The sequence below is a fragment of the Ursus arctos genome, unplaced genomic scaffold (genome assembly GCF_023065955.2).
Source record: "Ursus arctos isolate Adak ecotype North America unplaced genomic scaffold, UrsArc2.0 scaffold_3, whole genome shotgun sequence".
Lineage (NCBI taxonomy): Eukaryota > Metazoa > Chordata > Mammalia > Carnivora > Ursidae > Ursus > Ursus arctos.
In genome coordinates this window covers 28,807,970-28,827,848 of record NW_026622985.1, presented here as the reverse complement: position 1 = coordinate 28,827,848, position 19,879 = coordinate 28,807,970, and the positions used below count along the sequence as shown (strand labels likewise).

Genomic DNA, 19,879 nt, shown 5'->3' with positions numbered 1-19,879 from the left:
TACATCACCTTATGTGTGTGTGTGTATGTGTGCGCGCGTGTGCGTGGCGTGTGTGCATGCATGCTCGCACACGCGTGTGCCTGCATGAGCACTTTAATGCAGGTGCTGTAAGAAGACTATGGTAGGAGCACAGAGGTAGACACACCTGACCGGCTGACTGCCTGGTGAGAGCAGGGAGGTCTTATGAAGAGGGTCATTTTGGGGTTAAGAATGGGAATTTTGCAAGTAGAACAGATGGATTGGTTAGCATCTCTGGAGAAAGAACACAGCAGAGAGAGAGGGGATGACCTATTTTGGGAATTATAGGAATCTTGTTAGGGTTGGAAGAGGATGGGGCAAGGGATGAGCCTGGGAAAATAGGTTGGGGCTAGATTATGAAGCATGTGTGGTAATAAGAACAACTTTAGAAAGCTTTAATTAGGGTGTGGCATGACCACAGCTTTATAAAAATAATTCTGGTGACAAAACTGACGGAGGAACACAGTGACTAGTGAGTTCTGCATTCTTCTGCCTTCCAGCTTTCTCCTGTGCTTCCGGAGAGTATCTAGAAATGAAGAACCAGGTATGCAGTAAGTGTGGTGAAGGTACCTATTCCTTGGGCAGTGGCATCAAATTTGATGAATGGGACGAATTGCCAGCTGGATTTTCCAACGTTGCAACATTCATGGACACTGTGGTCGGCCCTTCTGACAGCAGACCAGATGGCTGTAACAAGTAAGAATCCAAAGGAGTCTCTGGATCTTGACTGAGTACTTGGGAAGCATGTAGTTGCTCTTTTCCAGAAAGATGTGGGGGTAATCTTGGTACTGACTGGGATTATAGATAAGCTAATTGCAAAGAGTCATTTTTTTTGGGGGGGGGGATGATCCTACAGATAACGTAGCTCAATTTTCATGAGGTTAAAATAATTGCTCTTAGGCCATGATGAATACCGTATGCAAAAATGCAGTAAAGCTATTAATAGAAAAACAAACCAGTTTTCTAATAATATAACATTCAAGACAGTGGTATTTCTACAAACCTTTCTCTAATTTCGGATGGGTAATTTTAGATTAATTTTTCTTCTCTGAAAGGAAGAACATGTAATCTTCATGTAGATACTCTATTATCTCCTATAAGAAAGAGTAGGTTAAATACATAAAGTGGAAAGCTCCTTTGCTTAATTCCTACCTTTTAAAAAAATTTTTTAGAATTGAAGTATAGTTGACATATAGTAGTTTTAGGTGTACAACATAGTGATTATATATATGATGAAATGTTCACCATGGTAACTGTGGTTACTCCGTTACCATGAATAGTTATTACAATATTATTGACTTCATTACCTGTGCTGTAATTTCTTCCTTTCTTTAGGGGATTATTAGCTTTGCCTGTGACAACACTGGTAGAATGTTAAATTGTTTTGAAAAGATGCAAAATCTTTATCTTTGGGCTGTAATCCTTCCTGTTCTCTTGTATTGACTATGTAACGTTTCCTTCCATATGGCCATGCATGGGAGAATTAAACTTCAGGCCTCTGGTTACCTTCTGACAAGAATGGCTTCTCAGGAACTCAACATTTTTACCATGAGCTAAGGATGCTGGGGAATTATTTAGCTGTGCTGAAAGATGTGTTCTCTCCTTCCTACCTTCCCTTAATCCTTTCCAGTGCTCTCTCTTTCTCCCTCTGCCAAGTGACATTTTTACTCTCCTGATAATCATTTCAATGTATAGGGGTGGGACATTAGATATCATTAACAGTATTATTCCCCTAAATACATAAACACACACACGTATGTATATATATTTTTGTATATATGCACACATATATGTATATATACATGTATATACATATGTGCTTAGGTATGTGTGTATATATTTTTAAAATGTAATTTAATTTTTTTAAACAAAATTGCTCCTTAGAGGGAGGGTACTAGTAGGATGTTATGGTATCTCAGATCTTTGTTTTGGTGGATGGGAGATGTTGACATAGCTGCTGCTTCTACTTAGAATATGTAGTTTATTCATTAAACAAATTTAATGATAAGTACAACTTTTTCAATGTACTGTCTCATCTAATTTTCTTAATGTGAGTATCAGTTTGACATTGCTGTGTTCATCTCCCTTTTTCCATTCATCCTTTTTTCCATTCCTTTTTCCATTCATCCAATCTTGTTTTAATTCCTAGTTGGTTGAGTTATAGAGTTTTCCAAAATGGTTGTATCACTGTAGACTCCAGTGGTACATTTGAATTCTAGTCACACTCCATATTTACCAACATTTGTTTTGTCAATCTTGTTTTATTTTAACTATTTCTGTGTGTGTGTATGTGTGTGTGTGTGTGTGTGTGTGTGTGAAGTGATACCTCTTGCAGTTTTAATCTGCATTTCCCATGAACACGTTTCATATATTCATTGTCCATATGTTTAATTTTTTTTGTGTGTGAGATATCAACATGTTTTACCCATTTTCTATTTTGGGGGTTCATTTTATTATTGAGCTGTATGAGTTCTTTGTGTATTCTGGACGTGAGTTCTTGTCATATATATATTCATGTGATAGTTAACATAATATTTGCATACATGCATATGCAAATACATATACATACAGGTATATGTAATATTTCCTTTGTGGCATTTGCCTTTTCATTTTCTTAATGGTGTCTTTTGATAAAAGTTTAAAATTTGAAAAAGTACAATATCAAATTTTTTTCTTTTACGGTTAATTTTTTTTTTATATCTTAAGATATCTTTGCTAATCTTGATTGCAAAGGCTACAAATTACAATAGGCATTCTGAGAGTGTTTCATAGAGTTATTATTGTACTTTTACTTAAGATGTAAAACTTACAATAATAGTTACAGTTATACCCTCATCTCTGTGCTATTGTCATATATTATATTTAGAAACATGTTATAAAGCCTATCATACAGTGAAATGTATGTTAAATAACCAGTTGTTTTTAAAAGAACTTAAGAGATGAAAAAATATGGCTTTGTATGTTTGTCTGCATAGTCATATTATTGGTGCTCCTTCTTCCTTTATATAGATCTGAATGTTTAGGATTATTTTTTTCAACCCATGAAATTTTCTTTATCCTTGCTTACAATGCAAGTGTGCTGCTCACAAATTCTTTTAGCTTTTTGTTTACTTAAAAATAGCTTTATTTTTGCCTCCATTTTGAAGAATATTTTCTTGGACATCGGACTCTGAACTTTTCTCTTTCTGTGCTTTAAAGATGTCCCACTGCCTTCTGAACTCTCCCTTATTTGTGACGAAAAGTTAGCTGTATTTTTTATGATTAATTCCCTTCTATGTAATGTGTCTTTTTTCCTCTGCTTATTTATAAAATGTTCTCTGTATTTTTGCAGTTCAACAGTTTGACTGTGACATGCCTGGCATTGGTTTTCATGTATTTACCTCAAGTTTAGTGAGCTGCTTGGATTTGTAGGTTGATACTGTCACCAGATGTGGAATTATTTTAGCCATTATTTCACCAATAATGTTTCTCTGGCTTTTTCTCTCCATCTTTCCTTCTTTTACTCTAATCACATGTACGTTAGACCATTTGATATTGTCTAAAAGTCACTGAGGCTCTTTTTTTCCCAATTTTTTTCTCTCATATTTCAGATTACATAAATTTTATTGCTCTATCACCAACTTTTTTTTTTTTTTTTCAGTCTCAAACTTGCTCTTAAGCCCATCTGGTGAATTTTAAATTTTACATGTTGTGATTTTTCAGTTCTAGAATTTCCATCTAGTTTATTTTATGGCTCTTATTTCCCTTAAAATACTCGAGATTCTCCATCCCTTCCCTCACTGTATGAATACATCTTTTATTTATAGTTGACTATATTTGTAAGAACTGTCTTAAATACTTGTCTGTTTCTTTTTACTGTCTTTTTTCTCAATTAAGGGTCATATTTTTCCACTTATTTTCATGTCTAGTAAATTTTTGTTATCTTGGGCATTGTGGATGTTAAGATGTAGGGAATATGGATTATTTTTTTCTTTGTTTTAAGGATGCTGCATTTTGTTCTGGCAGGTGGTTTATGTGCTGAAAGAGCACCTTGATGTCATCAGGACTGGTTTTATTATTTTTTTAGGGTGGCTCTGTATTGGTTTCACTTTTAGTTCTAGGTCACAGCTTTTGTTAGTGCAGGAGTTGGCAAACTATGACCTGTGAGCCCTTTGTTTTTGTAAACCAAGTTATATTGGAAGAAAGCTGCTCTCATTTGTTTATGCCTTGTCTGGGGCTGCTTTTCAATTACAGTGGCAGAGTTAAGTATTGCAGGAAGGAACAGATGGTCCACAAAGCCAAAAATATTTTTTCTCTGGCCCTTTATGAAAAAGTTTGCTGATACCTGGTCTAGGGCAAGGCCCTTATTCCCAAGGTGGCAATTCTGGGGTGTCAGATGAATGCCCAGTGTGGTTATCAAGTTTTCTCCTCGCTGGCTGGCCGGAAGCTCCTATGACTCCCACTAGAGTGATCTCTCTGATTATGTCACAGCTTTGCAGTGGCTGTTCTCTGCCATGTCTGTCTGTATACTCCAGCCTCAAGCCCAGGACCAACAGAGAAACTCCATATGGGCTTCTGGAACCCTGTTTTCTCTGATTCTCAGGCCTATAAATTCCAGCTGCTACAGCTGCCCTAAATACGCATCTCTGCTCCTCAGCTCAGTGAGACCACTCTGCTCTGCTTGGGTGCCACAATCTGGAAAGTGTCCTGAAGAGTGAGGTCAGAGTCAATGTGGGCATTGCCCCATGTATTTTGCTGCTGTCAAGAGTCTCAGTCTTGTATTGCCTATTGTCAGTGCCTGAATATGGCCCATGTATTTTCCTTAGTTTGTTAAAGAGAAAGGGCAAATCCACTATCAGTTACTGAGTCAGGTTGGGTTGTGGAAATCTCAGTCTTCAGATTTCTTTTTTTTTTTTTTTAAGATTTTATTTATTTATTTGACAGAGATAGAGACAGCCAGCGAGAGAGGGAACACAAGCAGGGGGAGTGGGAGAGGAAGAAGCAGGCTCATAGCGGAGGAGCCTGATGTGGGGCTCGATCCCGTAACGCCGGGATCACGCCCTGAGCCGAAGGCAGATGCTTAACCGCTGTGCCACCCAGGCGCCCCCAGTCTTCAGATTTCTTTTAGAAAAAAGAAAAGAATTTGCCAAGATCTCACTCTTATCATCCATACAAACAGTTACATCTGAGGAGAAGGATGTTAAGTTGTGCTTTCATACAGTTTGGTTAGAAATTTTTTTTGGCCAAAGAGTCAACATGTGACTCATTATTGTTTTAGCTAAGAATTATGGTTAGATTTACAACTCAAATTTTGTTCACTAGTGTTCTTAATTTTTCATTTTTTTTTTTAGATAAAAATTCCAATTAGATTCTTACCCCTCCTATATACCCTAAAACTGTGATCTATGTTTTATTTAGGTTTACTTTAAATGGGTTTTTACAAGGACCAGTCCTTCATTCATATAAAGGAACTGCTCATCTCCCTGCCAGGTGTATATGTATAAAAATAAAACTTCAGATGTTGCTTGAGAGAATAATTCCACCTCAGACTATTGCAATTAGTCATTTATTTAGTGACCAAATTTTTGATGAATAATAGCTGTTTCTTAGCAAATGGATCACATAACCTTACCAAGATTTAGGATGCCCTTTGACATAAGAAATGAACCTTTTCCCAGTAATGTGTTGGCCTTTGACTTCTAGAAAAGCTTTAGATTTCTCTGGTGTGCCTTGCTGATTCGAAGCTTAGTTATGTAACTTGTGAACAGAAGAGGGTTACGAATGCTAATGTAAAAATGCCTCTTGGTTTTGTTTCCACAGCTCTTCTTGGGTCCCTCGTGGAAATTACATTGAGTCCAATCGTGATGACTGCACAGTATCTTTGATCTATGCTGTGCACCTCAAGAAGTCGGGTTATGTCTTCTTTGAGTACCAGTATGTCGACAACAACATCTTCTTTGAGTTCTTCGTAAGGCCTTCTTTGTTCTAAAATTTACTTTTTGAGAGAAATTCATGTAAAATTTCTCTTAATCAGTTGTTGCTATTCCATGGTATGCCTCCTCAGTTTTTTCTGTCAACTGAACCATTTGATATTAAAAGAAAACTTTTTTTCTTTAATATTTTATTTTCTGCTTAACATTGTTTATTTACCTCTGTGCTCTCACCTTGTTGAAGAACATTGGACTTGTTTTACTTTTGGTTATGATCATTAGATGACCATTTGATTTAGACTTTTTGTGTGAAAAATACTTTCACCCAACATTCATTTTAATTTTCTTTATAGCTACAGATGCTATTTTATTCAAAATGTGTTTCACCAATTTTAGTTTTTGTTTTTTCCTCTTTGCAGTTTCAAGTATTTGATTGATTTAAGTATAAGCATGGGCAATATTTCAAAAGTAGAAGTGGCTATGTGTTTCTGATTCTGTTGATTTTGTACAGTCTAAAGGAATCAGTGGATGAGGTAGTTGATTTCTTTGGTAAGAGATGAAATAGCTTTACAGAATATAGTATAAAATAGAAGTCTTACAGAATAGGCTGGAGAGGAGGTGGGGGGATGGGGTAACTGGGTGATGGGCGTTAAGGGGTCACATGATGGGATGAGTACTGGATGTTATATGTAACTGATGAATTACTGAACTCTACCTCTGAAACTCATAATACGTTATATGTTAATGAATTGAATTTAAATTTTAAAAAAGGAATAGGCTGTTACTACTAAAATTATTTAAATATATAATATAGGGGCACTGGCCTGGCTCTGTCGGAAGAGCACATGACTCTTGATTTTAGGATTGTAAGTTTGAGCTCCAATTTAGGTGTAGAGATTGCTTAAATATACAAATAAGTAAACTTAAAAAAAAATAATATAAACTATATCTAAGCTAGCAAATATTTGTTGTAGCTGTCTCTCAAATGCTTGAGAAAATGTTTTCAGATTGACTTCTTAAAAAAATATGTTTTGTACAGGTAACTGGGGAAAATTATCTTGTAAAATGTTTCTTTGGTCCAGATTTCAGGAGCCCAGGACTAATAATTCTAAAGCAAATTTATTTTGCTCCTGATAATGGAAATTGGTAAGTCAGAAGTTTGATAGGAAGAGATACTTGCCATGAAAGTATGAGCCTGGGATTTGAAGTCAAGAGATTCTGGCTCATGCCCCAGCTGTGTGGCTGGTTGTGTGTTTTGGGCAACTGAGCTAATTTTCCGGCCCTCAGCATTCCCTTTTGCAAAGTGGATTGTGTAACCAAACCTTTAAGGATCCTCCTTGTCCTAACATCCTTTGAGGAATTTAAGATGTTAAGTAATTTTCAAACAGATTTGCTTTTCAAGCTACATCTGTTTGCAGAACACTTTTTTTTTTTTTTTTTTAAGAATTTATTTATTTATTCGACAGAGATAGAGACAGCCAGCGAGAGAGGGAACACAAGCAGGGGGAGTGAGAGAGGAAGAAGCAGGCTCCTAGCGGAAGAGCCTGATGTGGGGCTCGATCCCATAACGCCGGGATCACGCCCTGAGCCGAAGGCAGACGCTTAACTGCTGTGCCACCCAGGCGCCCCTGCAGAACACTTCTTAAAGTAAATGATTCCCTATTCCGTTGGACATTTTTGCAATATTATTAAAACTAGAGTAAAGTCAAGCAAGGTATTATAAAACTGTTAGAATAAGCATTTAGTTGTGCATTGTTGAGTAAGTCCTTTGAGAGTTTTCGGTGAAGGTACTCCTAAGGCATCAAGTTTCATTACTTCCTTTGAATGGTGCCTTTGTTCTGGTTACAAATTCAAAAGAGGTGAATTCCTTCTTTTATTGATGTTTCAGCTTTATAGGTTGCAATTTATTGACTCAGAGGGTCAACACTTCAGTCATCAGACTTACGGTTAATGGAAAGGAAATGTCTGAAGACTGCAAGATACGTTACCTACCGACATCACATAATTTAAAGCAGTCAAGTATTTAATTTTAGAACTATGGGAATTTCATTCAGCTCCTCCACTCTTCTTTTTAAGTGATGAAACAAACCTAGAGAGAATAAAGTATTGGACCAAGGTCATACCTTTACTACTTACTTTTAGAATGAAGAACAGAAGTGTCAGATCCCAGAATGCCATTAGAATATCCTGAGAACACATGATGTTTGATTTCAGCTGGGGGAAAAAAAAAAGAAAAAGCTTTCAGCTTGTCCACACATGGACCACCAAAGGTATATTTAGGGTCCATATCTGCTTAAAAATGGCTTAGCACTTGCATTAGAATGGTCATTATGCTTATTGTATAAATACGATACTTAAATTCAGTTAAAACAAATATCCTCAGTGGCTGATATTCTCTGGTATTTTTGGATGTTAAAAGGATCTGTTTTCTAGTTAATAAGCTTTTAGGAAATATATATTATGGAGAACATTTTAATGTTGTTGGTAAACTGGCCAGGAGGATGAATGAAGTGGCCAAGATGTAGAAAAGAGAGAAATAGCCATTTTGGCCAAAGTAGGGGTGACGAGTTCTTATTTCAACGCTACTCTATTGCTGACTTGTGGGCAGTACTGCAAAATGGCCTAGCTTTTCGATGTCTGTGTATTCTTCACAGGCCTGGAAAGGTTGCGTGCAAACCCTTAAGCATTTTGTAAGAATTGTCTGGAGAGCACAAAGTCTTAAGTGCTAAAGATAGTAGCTGTAGCCATTTGAACTGGTACTGCGTATGGTTAACATTTCCCCCAAATCAAAATTTAGGGCTTTAGCTTTGACTGTAGCTACTTACCTACGTGTTTGGAATGAGTCCTGGGGAATTGAAAACCAAGCAGATGTCATTTATTTATTCATTTAAAACCTTACTTCCCTAAATCTTGTAAAAATATACTTTATTTTTATACTATTGGGCCTGGATGGTGAATGAAAGCTTTTAAAACTTTTGGTAAGTTTTTCGTAATGACTTTTTCTCCTTTCTGTGAATTTTCAGAGTTAACTGCTCTCATCCTCTCTCCCTCCCTCCTCTGTGCTTCTTAACCCTTTTGTTACAATAATGAGGATGCTTTACTTAGAATCACTTGTATACAATGGTCACTTAGGCTCTAGAGATCTTGGTATGTTTACTTGCTGAGAATTACTCATGGTCATTACTTAGTAATGCAGCCTGTCCTATGCTGAGTAATGAATTTAATTAAAGCCATCATTCAAGAAACTTTACTGGGGCCCTTGTGTTTAATCCACAGATTCAAAATGATCAGTGCCAGGAGATGGACACCACCGCAGACAAGTGGGTAAAACTCACAGACAATGGAGAATGGGGCTCTCATTCTGTAAGTCTCTGTTTGTTTGTCTTCTCTCCCGCTAACCCCCTTCTGCTCCTTCCTGTTCCCAACCTTATAAAAGAGTTTATGAAAAAAAATTTTTTTCATTGATTTAGACAGTTTCTAGTTAGGGAAGAAACTGCCCCAAAGTTTCATGGACACAGGTTCTTTGTAGGTATTTGTTCCTACCTTTCTCTTTTGCCTTAGGTTTCTTTCCCTTCGATTTCCCATTATACTCCAACTTTCCTCCTTTTCAAAGGGGCATTGACAAGAAAATAAGGCTATTCAAAACTAACACACAGAACCTCGGGGTATGTAAGCTTACATATGTGCCTGTCACATGGGCAAGAATCAGTGGCTCCTGGCACTGGAAAGATCCTTTGATCCAACTTTCTCTGCAAACTCCCCAACAAGTGACCTTCCAGCTTGTCTTGTTGGGGGCTGTATTGACTCCACTGTTGGATGGCTCTGCATATCACAAAATTCATCCATGGTTGGAGCCTAACCCTGTCACCTGTTGCTCAAAGTTCTACTGTCTCTGGTCACATTGGGTAAGGTAACTGCCTAGTCTCCACAGGACAGCTCCAAATGCTTGAAAGCAATTATCAGGCAACACAGTGTGTGAATCTGCTTTTATTTGAGGCATGGATTCCAAATCTTAACTCTGGCTAATAGTAGTTGTGTTTCTGTAGGCAGTTGGCTTAATCTCTTTTGTTTTATTTTTGGCTTAATCTCTTTGCATCTGATTTTTCATGTAAGAAATGGAAGCAATCTTGCAGGATTAAATGATAGGGTATATGGGAATGACCTAGTGTGGGGCCTGCAGTGAAGACTGAGCTCTATGTCAGTAAGTGACCATCCACCCCCACCTTTGAGTTGCAGCAGGTGCCTCATCCTTGAGTGATTAATACAATGCACCCTTTTGGACTGTTTCCCTCCCCTCCCCCCATCTGTATGCCAGGAAGTGATACTATAACCACTTAAGATCCATTCACCTTAGCATTCATTAAGCTGGGCTTTGAAGGTACAAGTAACCCTTGGCAACAAATATACTTTCTTCACTTAACACAGGGGAGAATACTTAGTGCACTACTTTTCTGAATCTCTGGCAGGGTGAAGTACTTGAGTATGTTTTAATTTCATACAGCTTGAATTTGGCCAGCCAGAGACCACATAGAAGAATAGGAGTGGCAAATGAGAAAGCAAGGAACCCTTAAGTTAGTTCATTGGCTTTGGCAGAAACAGCATGAGATTTATGGGAAATGTAGTTTGATAGGTAAATAGAACCATGTGCTGGTGGCAAAGGAAGCAAATATTAGATGTAATATCTTTTATATTCTGTAGTCATTTAAATCATGTTATTTTATAAGAGTCCTATTTTTTCTCTGGTCGCTGTTGCAGTATTGTTTATTAAGCAATTTTAGAAGGAAGCAAACTCATTCTGTTGCCTTTTTGTTTTCAGAGCCCCGAGATGTACTTATGAATAGTGGCAGTCAGCAAATATGTAATTGGGCTGAGTGACTCTTCACTGTCTGGAATGAACTCCTTTTAAATATAAACCAAGACTTCATACACATGGTTTAAAAATCATTTTATCTTTTTGTTCAGGCTTAAAGAATTTTCTTTTCCTTCTTTATTGATATATTTTTTGGATTGAAAAACTTTTTTTTTTTTTTTTTTTTAGAAAATATGACTACAGCAGAGCTTAGATATGAACTAACAGTAGACTTAAATTTGTAGCTTCCTAATTAATGGTGTTTCATGATAATGCCTTGATGGTTGAAGTAGCATGGTTTCTCTGACGCAGGTGCCTTGTGTTTCTCTTCACAGGTGATGCTGAAATCAGGCACCAACATATTGTACTGGAGAACCACTGGCATCCTTATGGGTTCTAAGGCAATCAAGCCAGTTTTGGTAAAAAATATCACAATTGAAGGTATTCCACAGCAATTTTTTTTAGTAGTCACATATTAGAGTTAGTTAAAATATTGATTAAATTGTTGGTTTGGATGGCTCAGGGGTTTATGGGGCAGGAATTAATATGTTAGGCATCATACGTATCTAGGATCCTGAGTTTATTTTTGGCAAGTTGACTGGCATTTTTTGTACCCTTAAACTAAAGTAGTTTAATCTGTGTGAAAAAAATAAGCATGATAACAATTTTCGGTGTCTCTACATAAAATAAAAAAGGATCCTTGTTAATAAGAAGCTATTCTTCATTCAAGAAATATCTATTGTGCCAGGCATTGAGTCCACCCGGGGCCACTATTAAATTCATAGAAATAACAATAAAATAAACTTCTCTGCTTGTCTCTTAAACCTCTTTTGCCTCTCTGAACCAGCCGGGCATTTTCTGGTCCAGGAGAGCAGCCAATAAACCCTGGCATGGTTCGTTCTCAATTAGGGATACTTTTAATTAAACCAGTGATTCTCTTTTATTAATGGCTTATATTTTACTACGTTCTGTACTGGTTCCTGTGACACTAACTCATTAGTTACAGGGACATCTGCTGGCAAAGGCTGGAATTACAAGCCAGAAGGAAAGGCCATTCTTACTAGGGTCTGTCAGGTCTGAGTGGAGTTGTCTTCTGCCAACTCAGTTTATAATCGAGTATACCTCTGTCAAATCTCAACCTCTCGTTTAGGTGTTTGCTCTCCTTAGGATGTTTAATTCAGTATCCATCCCAGTTTTTTGCACACAGTAAATACTTCCTTGGTGTTGAATGAATGGGATAAAGATCCTGGCTGACTACTCCTATTTCTCTCACTTCTGATAAAGGCAGGAAGAAAGTGCTGATGTGCTTGTTGCTGGTGGGTCCTCCCTCCCATGCTCTGTTTTTCATTACCACACAGGGGTGGCATACACGTCCGAATGTTTCCCGTGCAAGCCAGGCACATTCAGCAACAAACCAGGTTCGTTCAACTGCCAAGTCTGTCCCAGAAACACCTACTCTGAGAAAGGAGCCAAAGAATGCATAAAGTGTGAAGAGCACTCCCAGTTTTCGGGTAGGACTAGGCTTTGCCAGTTTATGCTCTTTGTTCTTCTCTCTCTAAATTTATGTTTGTTGAGAGTGTATAGTCATAAGCCAGAAGTCACACATCCAATGTGGTGGGAAGAGTGTACCAGAAACCAAGTGCTGAGGGCAATCAGTACTGAATGGATAAAATACGATTTCTTCTTACCCCTTTGTGCATGACTTTTCCATTTGTCACTTTTTCTGTTCCACACCCCACAGGGATATATTTCTCCCTGTGCTTTGGATATATTTATACTAATCTAAAAAAAATCATACTGTAATTTTACATGATTCGTTGGTGTAGAGGTGTACTTGGAAAATTTTCATTTGTTGCAAATTTACAGTGTTCAGTGATAACGGAAGAAATCTAATGTCTTATTGGAAAAATTGTGATGTGTTTCTTGTGTATCATGGAAACATTCATTGATCTAGGGTAAATAAAAATGCAGGCCTTTACTTTCCTTAGGCCTAGCTAGTTCTTCCTGAATTCTTCTGGTAAGGTTATTTTAAATTTTTAGTTGTCTGGATTTTTTTGTTTGTTTTGATTTTTTGCCTTTTTTGAGAGTCACAACGTAAATGACTCATTTCTGAAATGTGTTTTTATGTTGCAGAGGAAGGATCCAGCGAGTGTTTGGCGCGACCTCCCTGTACCACAAAAGACTATTTCCAGATCCATACTCCGTGTGATGAAGAAGGAAAGGTACAGGCTGTGTCCAGTCGACTGCACTCCGTACTAATCCAAGCCTCTTCCCAATTTGAGCAGACTCCGATTTGTTCCTGAGGGACTTAACTGAGTTGATTTATAACACATGTTTGTAAGTAGGACAGAGGAAATTTAAGAATGTAGACTCTCAATCCTGCTGTTCCGGCTTCGATTTTACTCTATTACTTACTAGTGCCATGGGCCAGTTATTGCCTCTAAGTTTTTTCATCTGTAAAATGGGGCTAATATCACTTCTCACTTCACAAGGCTGCTCCGAGAATGCAAGACATGTCGAGTGTGAGGTTCCCCGCATAGCGTCTGGCACATAGCGAGTGCTCCATAAATGACTGCTATTTTTAACAGTTAATTTTTTCCCAAAGTAATAGGATCAGGAGGAGCACAGCCTTAAAATGCGTACTGTGACTCACAGGATGGAAATATCCTGTAACTTCTCTTTAATTATTTGGTTCCTCAGTTGGTGTATCAATAAGAGCCGTGCAGTCATAGGCAAATTCAGTTCTGGCAGATTACTGTGTAATTGTGTTTGGAAAATGCAAAGTAATTACCATACAGATGGTACTTTGCCAGAGGGAAAATGCACACGTGAACCCCACAGGTGATGTGGCGTTTTCAGTATTACGTTAGTCTGCAAGTAGCGTATATCAGTAGGAGAAACTGAGATTAGAGTGGCTGCCACGGTGCCTGGGTGGCTCAGTCGATGAAGCATCGGACTCTTGGTTTCGGCTCAGGTCCTGACCTCACGGTTGTGAGATTGAGCCCCGAGCATCCGGCCCTGTGCTCAGCACAGTTGGCTTCAGATTCTCTCCTCTCTTCCTGCCCCTCTCGATCACACTCTTTCTGTCTGTCTCTCTCTCTCAAATGAATACATAAAATCTCTAAAAAAAAACAACAACAAAACAGTGGCTACAATGCAGCTTTCTCTCCTTGTGCTTACATCTTTCAAATCATGGCATTTCATTTCTTGACCTAGTTTGGAGAATATACATACATGTCAGTATTGCTTTTCTTTTCTTAATTTTGTATTCTTCTAATCTGTACTTTTTATATTTGTGTGATCATTAATCTTATCTTTAGTCCTTAAATTTTTTTTAGGAATTGACTTTTGAGTACTTGAGACCAAGGTTATTTTCGTATTTGCAGGAGAGCCCTTACTGAGAATCATTCAGGGGAAGGACAGTTTAAATTAGTGGAAAATTTTAATAATTAGAAGTATATGTAGTATTTTTAATAAGAACAGTAACTCAAACAGCCCTTAAATTAGAAGGAGTTATGAAATTAGATCTCAATGGTCCCATAATAGTGGCCAAGGAAGGGTTATTTTCATTTAGAAAATACGTGCAGAAAGCCACTAAGGTGAGTTGAAAGTCATTTGAAATAATGTTTCTTTACCTAAACCTTTTTTAGTTAAACTTGTCTTATTAATGAGTAAGGCAAGTTGAATTTGTTTTATTCTATGTAGTAATCACTAATTCAGCATTACTGAAGCTTAAATGAATGACATCTAATACACAAAGGGTTCTTGTCTTTGCTATGATGAAAATATTCAAAAGTCGTATTTTTATTATGTCAGTAAGTAGTTTATTATGTCACTGAATATTGTGATAAAATTTAGTTGACCTTGGCCTAAAGGAAGTAAAACCATATATTTAATGTAGAATGTACAGAATGCACACAGGCACCCACACGCATCCGTGCACACGCATGCCCTCACAGACATGTTGTGTCCACGTGTACACACAAATTACCTTTTTCTGTTGAGTCTGGGTGAACTCTGAGCACATTCTCAGTATAGAACACAATGTGCTTGCGCCCCATAAACTCAGCGATTCTTTAAAAAGTGATTTAAGACTTACTTCAAGATAAATGTGTGTAGCTTCAGAAGTAAACAAAATCCAATAGAAGCTTACTTAACTGATATAGTAGAGAAATGTAGATTATAGATGTGAGTTTTAATTTTTCCTATTATCGTTTGTTTCAACATTTTCATTTGTTCCAGTTTTCTCTTTTAAAAAGATACTTTATTCTTGCTTGGCACAGCCTGGTGGTTTGCTGGTGGCTTAGTGATGTTTTCAGGTCGTTCAATGACTGTGGCTCCCTTTGTCCTGTCATACTCTCTTTGATCTTATTTTCCCCTTGCTTGGAGAGCATCCTCGAGGGAAGCAACTGTTGAGTTGGACAGACTTTGAACATAAGCATTTATGTGACACAGGACTGTTACAGGTTCCTGTGTTTATTTCGAAGCTCAGTTATTTGATTGCTTCCCTCCTATAGGGAACATTTTCAGAAGTATTTTAATTAGTAACTGAAACCATTCTAATACTGATTGAGAGACTCTCAGTCATACCATGAAAAGTGCAGCATTTCTGCTGACTCATTCATTGATTCAGTGACTCTTTCCTGAGCACTGGTTATGTTACAGAGAACTGGGTGATGAAGGCAGAACCAAGGAGAGGCAGAAGAAGAAGGCAACTGTTGTCTTCTTGGAGCGTAGAGCACTGGTTGCGAATTTTTCTATTTGCAGCAGACACACCTGGAGGTTCGTGCCCCCGATTTTCTGTTTCAGTAGATCTGGGGCAGGACCTGAGAATTTATATTGCTCAGAAGTTCCCAGGTTAATTCTGATTCTGCTGGTCTAGGATCTCAGCAGTTTGAGAGCGACTGATCTGGATTTCAGAGGAAGAGATGGTCTGTCAAAAGCAAAAAAAAAAAAAATTATTTCCAACTGTGATTAGTGCTAGAGCAGAGAAGTCTGAGTTTTATGGGGATATGACCCAGCCCAGGCAAGCTTTAGAACTGTATGAAATCTTGGCCAAAGCATGGAAGAGGAACAGAATGGTGAAGATCCGATGTGGGAGGGAGCAGGACGTATCTGAAGAACTAATGGGGTATGAGTGTGACTGGAATGGGGGTGTGGGAAGGGGGTTGCATTAGCTGCATCTAATGACATAGGCTCATGCTGGAGTAGGGAGGTTTCATAGTGGCGAGTTTACTTGGAATTTTTGTGTATGTTTTGTTTTCAAAATGTTGTTTAGAGCCCACTTTTTACATATATTGAGATACACTCATATGACTGCATACAAGCACATGCACAGATTCAGTGCTTGACATTTGAGCTCAAAAAATCTTGACCTTGGGACACCTGGGTTGCTCAGTCAGTTAAGCATCTGCCTTTGGCTCAGGTCATGATCCCAGGGTCCTGGGATCAAGCTCCGCATTGGGTTCCTTGCTCAGCAGGGAGCCTGCTTCTCCCTCTCTCCCTCTGCCTGCCACTCCCCCTGCTTGTGCTCTCTCTCTTATTAAATAAATAAATAAACTCTTTTAAAAAAAAGTCTTGACCTTGCTAATGGCCAGGTAGTCATCGAGAGAAGTCATCTTATAATGTTAGCACCATATTTGACAGAGCTTTTCATGATCTCCATATGGCTAAGATAAGAGAATTATGGACTAAATGATATGGTTAAGAGGATATATGGCTAATTGAGGAACTATATGTAAAAAGTTTGACTTAATAAATGAATATATCAACTAAGAGTGTAGTTGATACTAACTAGTAGTATAGTTTGTATCATGTATTTGCTATACGAATATAAATTTAACAATGTAATTATACATATCCTAAGTCATACCAAGAAGAATATGAGTACATGTGACTTATTTTCAACATTTGATTTAAAAATCCTCAACTTGCTTGAGGATATTGGGAATAAGTATGTTAAATTGTAGAGCAATAAAGCTGGGGAGAATGACAGAAGTAAAATTTGGATCCCAGTGTGCGAGCACATTGAACTCAAATTAGCAAAGTCAACATTTATTTGTGTCAGAGTCTCAGATATAGAAGTATTTAGAAAAGAGAAAACATTAACTTGCCAAAACTTGCCAAAAATATTTTGAAGAGAATCCGAGCTTTAGAGCCTGGCTTACCAAATAAAAAATGCAACAGATATTTAAAGGGGAAAAAACCTCCCAAAAATACAAAGGATACTTAATTTTCAATTAAGTGGGTTCATGGCTGAAAAACAAGTCGCTCATTTGTTTATCATTCACAAAGTTTGTCTCAGATCTGCCTACAGAAGTTAGAGGGATAAGGGGTTTTGTTAGGGAGTCAGCCACATATAGACAAGGCGTAAGCTTTAATTTATTTAGGGTATTAGAAGTAGATAGAGCTAGTAACTTTTTTTTTCCCTGTCTTTTATCTCAGGATAAAAAGTAGTTTCCTCCCCTACCTGACTGTGGGATGTGATACACCTTTCTTTCTAATGGTTGCAAAGCAAGGTGTCAGTTTTGCTCCCACACTTGGGGATAATTAATTATTTTAAAGAGATTAAAAAGTACTTTCCAGACTTGGGGTTGGTGGAAGCAAGGGCAGGAGTCTCTTGACTCATGTGACTGGGAAGTCAACAGAGAGCAAATAGTTTTATCAAGACATTTTTCTTTCTTGTTCTTACTGATATGCTTGGTTCATTTTGATTTCCTTCACAGGCACGCTCTTTCCTGTGGTACCAGATGGCCTGGTGGTGTCTCCACCCAAGCCACTATCCTCCTCATGGCTCTTGCTCACAGAGGTGCCGACCGAAGTTTCAGAAAAGACTTTGATTGGCCCTGCTTGAATCATGAGCCCAACCATCCTTCTAATAGCATGGGATACTCTGGTCAGAGAGTTGCTTTCCCTGGGCTAAGCCCTGTGGCTGTGTGGCTGGATTTTATATCTCCCTGTTACTTTCAGTGTCACACAAATCAGTTCCTAAAGAGAAAAAGATGGGGTCGGTTACCACAATAAAAAGAGAGTGATTCTGTGCGGGTTCACAGAACTCATCTACTCTTAAATAACATGAATAGATCTGCCAAGGTTGTCTTGATATACTGGGAAGTCCCACAAAATTTTTTGCACCCCTCTCCTGATAGTTTCAGAGGGTCATAGAAGGTTTGCTAATGTTTTGGTATCAGATCACTATTGCAAATACAGTTCTTGTAAAGATGACTGTTTTCCTTCGCCAGACTCTCAGCTTCCTATAGACAGAAACAAATTTTTACTCACTTAAAAAGAAAAAAAATCTCTCATCCTAGTAGAGTGCCTGGAACAGAAGATAATGAAGCATCTTTTGAATGAATAAATGAATGAGAAATTAGTGAGTGAATGATTAACACATTTAGAGAGTTGTGTTCTGTCCTTGGCAGAGGGCTTGAGAAAATTTTGACAAACCAGGCAGAATCTCGAGAAGAGGGGCCGAGATATTAAACTATTTGATATGAAATATGGTTGAAGTTGCTGGTAATATTTTTTCAGGTTGGAGGAAAGACACCATGGGATGGAGGAATTTGGATCATTTTTCTGACATGTTCTATTTGTCCCAAAGAGATTTGATCTGTTCCCTTTGAATATCCATGACACTTCATGTTTCTCTTGGAAATGATGATGGTGACAATAATTATGGTAATAGTAGTGATGGTATTAACAACAGAAGCATCCGTCACTTACGTAATTGTGTGTGCACTCACTGTGTGTGTGCATGTGCATTCGAACATGGCCTCTGATTCTTTTTTTTTTTTTTAATTTTATTTACTTATTTCACAGAGATAGAGACAGCCAGCGAGAGAGGGAACACAAGCAGGGGGAGCGGGAGAGGAAGAAGCAGGCTCATAGTGGAGGAGCCTGATGTGGGGCTCGATCCCATAACGCAGGGATCACGCCCTGAGCCGAAGACAGATGCTTAACCGCTGTGGCACCCAGGCGCCCCTGATTCTTTTTTTTTTTTTTAACAGCTATGCAATTTAGACATTATTATACCCAGTTTGTAGATGAGAGATCTGAGGCTTAATGAGGCTAAGTAATTTCTGGAAGGTTATAGCTAGCCACAGCAATTAAGTCTTAAGACTGGAATTCTAACCTTAATCATGTCTGCTTCTAGATCCAGTGCTTTTGCATCCTCTTCACATATTTTCTTTTTTTATATTCCAGCACTTTGTGACCCTGTCTTATCACTATTAGACTGGAACCTCCTTCAGAGCAATTTGTCTTATTAATATTTAAATTCCCACAGTGCTTTCTTCTATACACAGTAGGTACTTAATAAGAACTTCCTAAATACTAAGTTGAAAGGAAATCGTAGAAAAGGAGAAACAGACTTTTCTGTATTATTCCATAAGGCAGAGTTTGGGTGAACTTACAGAAGGTAAATTCCATTGGTACGTAATGATGAACAAGCAGAGCTGCCCACTTCTGGAACAGCATGTTTTGTCAAAGAGCAAACTTGCAGCCAAGGCTAGAAGGGTGCCTGGCAGGGCAGGAGGTTTTAGAAGGAGGCCTTGAGAGGGGACATTTGACTGTGCAACTTAGTCATCCCCGAGGCAAGGAAATTGATGGAATTTGTCTAGTACCTTCTTTGCCCTTTAATGAACTTCACTATTACAAGTTATTCCAAATGCTCGATGTTTCTTACGCAGTACTTGTGAATTACATAGCAAGGGTAAGATGTAGGGAATATTAAAAAGTAGGGTATAAAGGGATACGGCCTTTAGAACCCCCTTTCTTCCTATATGGTTTAAGTAAGTCAAATATATTGGAGACTGTGTTTCTGAATTAGGATGATGGGGAAAGACCATGGCATTTCTCAGTGATTAGGGAGTTCTAAATTCGTAGAAAATAAAATTTCATGATAGTCTTTAAATTATTTTTTAAAAACAACTTTATTGAGATTGAATTGTCATATTAGACATTGTAGCCATTTAAAGGCTCACTTCAGTGTTTTCAGTATTTTATACACCAATCTAACGTTAGAACATTTCTTGCCTAAAGCCCTGACTACAACCTCCAGGGCAATGTTCAGTCCCCCTGGTGTCTTCCACATAAAGAAGAGGGC

At 37.9% G+C, this 19,879-nt stretch overlaps 1 protein-coding gene across 12 annotated transcripts in view; it reads left to right on the top strand.

Annotated features, from left to right (window-relative positions):
- Positions 1 to 19,879, top strand: part of ELAPOR2 (endosome-lysosome associated apoptosis and autophagy regulator family member 2) — a 251,430-nt gene that overhangs the window by 180,269 nt on the left and 51,282 nt on the right. For 11 of the 12 annotated variants that reach the window (XM_057304430.1, XM_057304429.1, XM_057304434.1 and 8 more), the window contains 6 exons: positions 519 to 714; positions 5,818 to 5,965; positions 9,204 to 9,290; positions 11,112 to 11,217; positions 12,135 to 12,287; positions 12,910 to 12,998. In XM_057304430.1, coding sequence (XP_057160413.1) covers positions 519 to 714; positions 5,818 to 5,965; positions 9,204 to 9,290; positions 11,112 to 11,217; positions 12,135 to 12,287; positions 12,910 to 12,998 — 779 coding nt within the window. Of the gene's footprint in view, positions 1 to 518; positions 715 to 5,817; positions 5,966 to 8,104; positions 8,198 to 9,203; positions 9,291 to 11,111; positions 11,218 to 12,134; positions 12,288 to 12,909; positions 12,999 to 19,879 lie in introns of those variants that run through there. The other variant, XM_044386162.3, reaches the window with a different exon arrangement.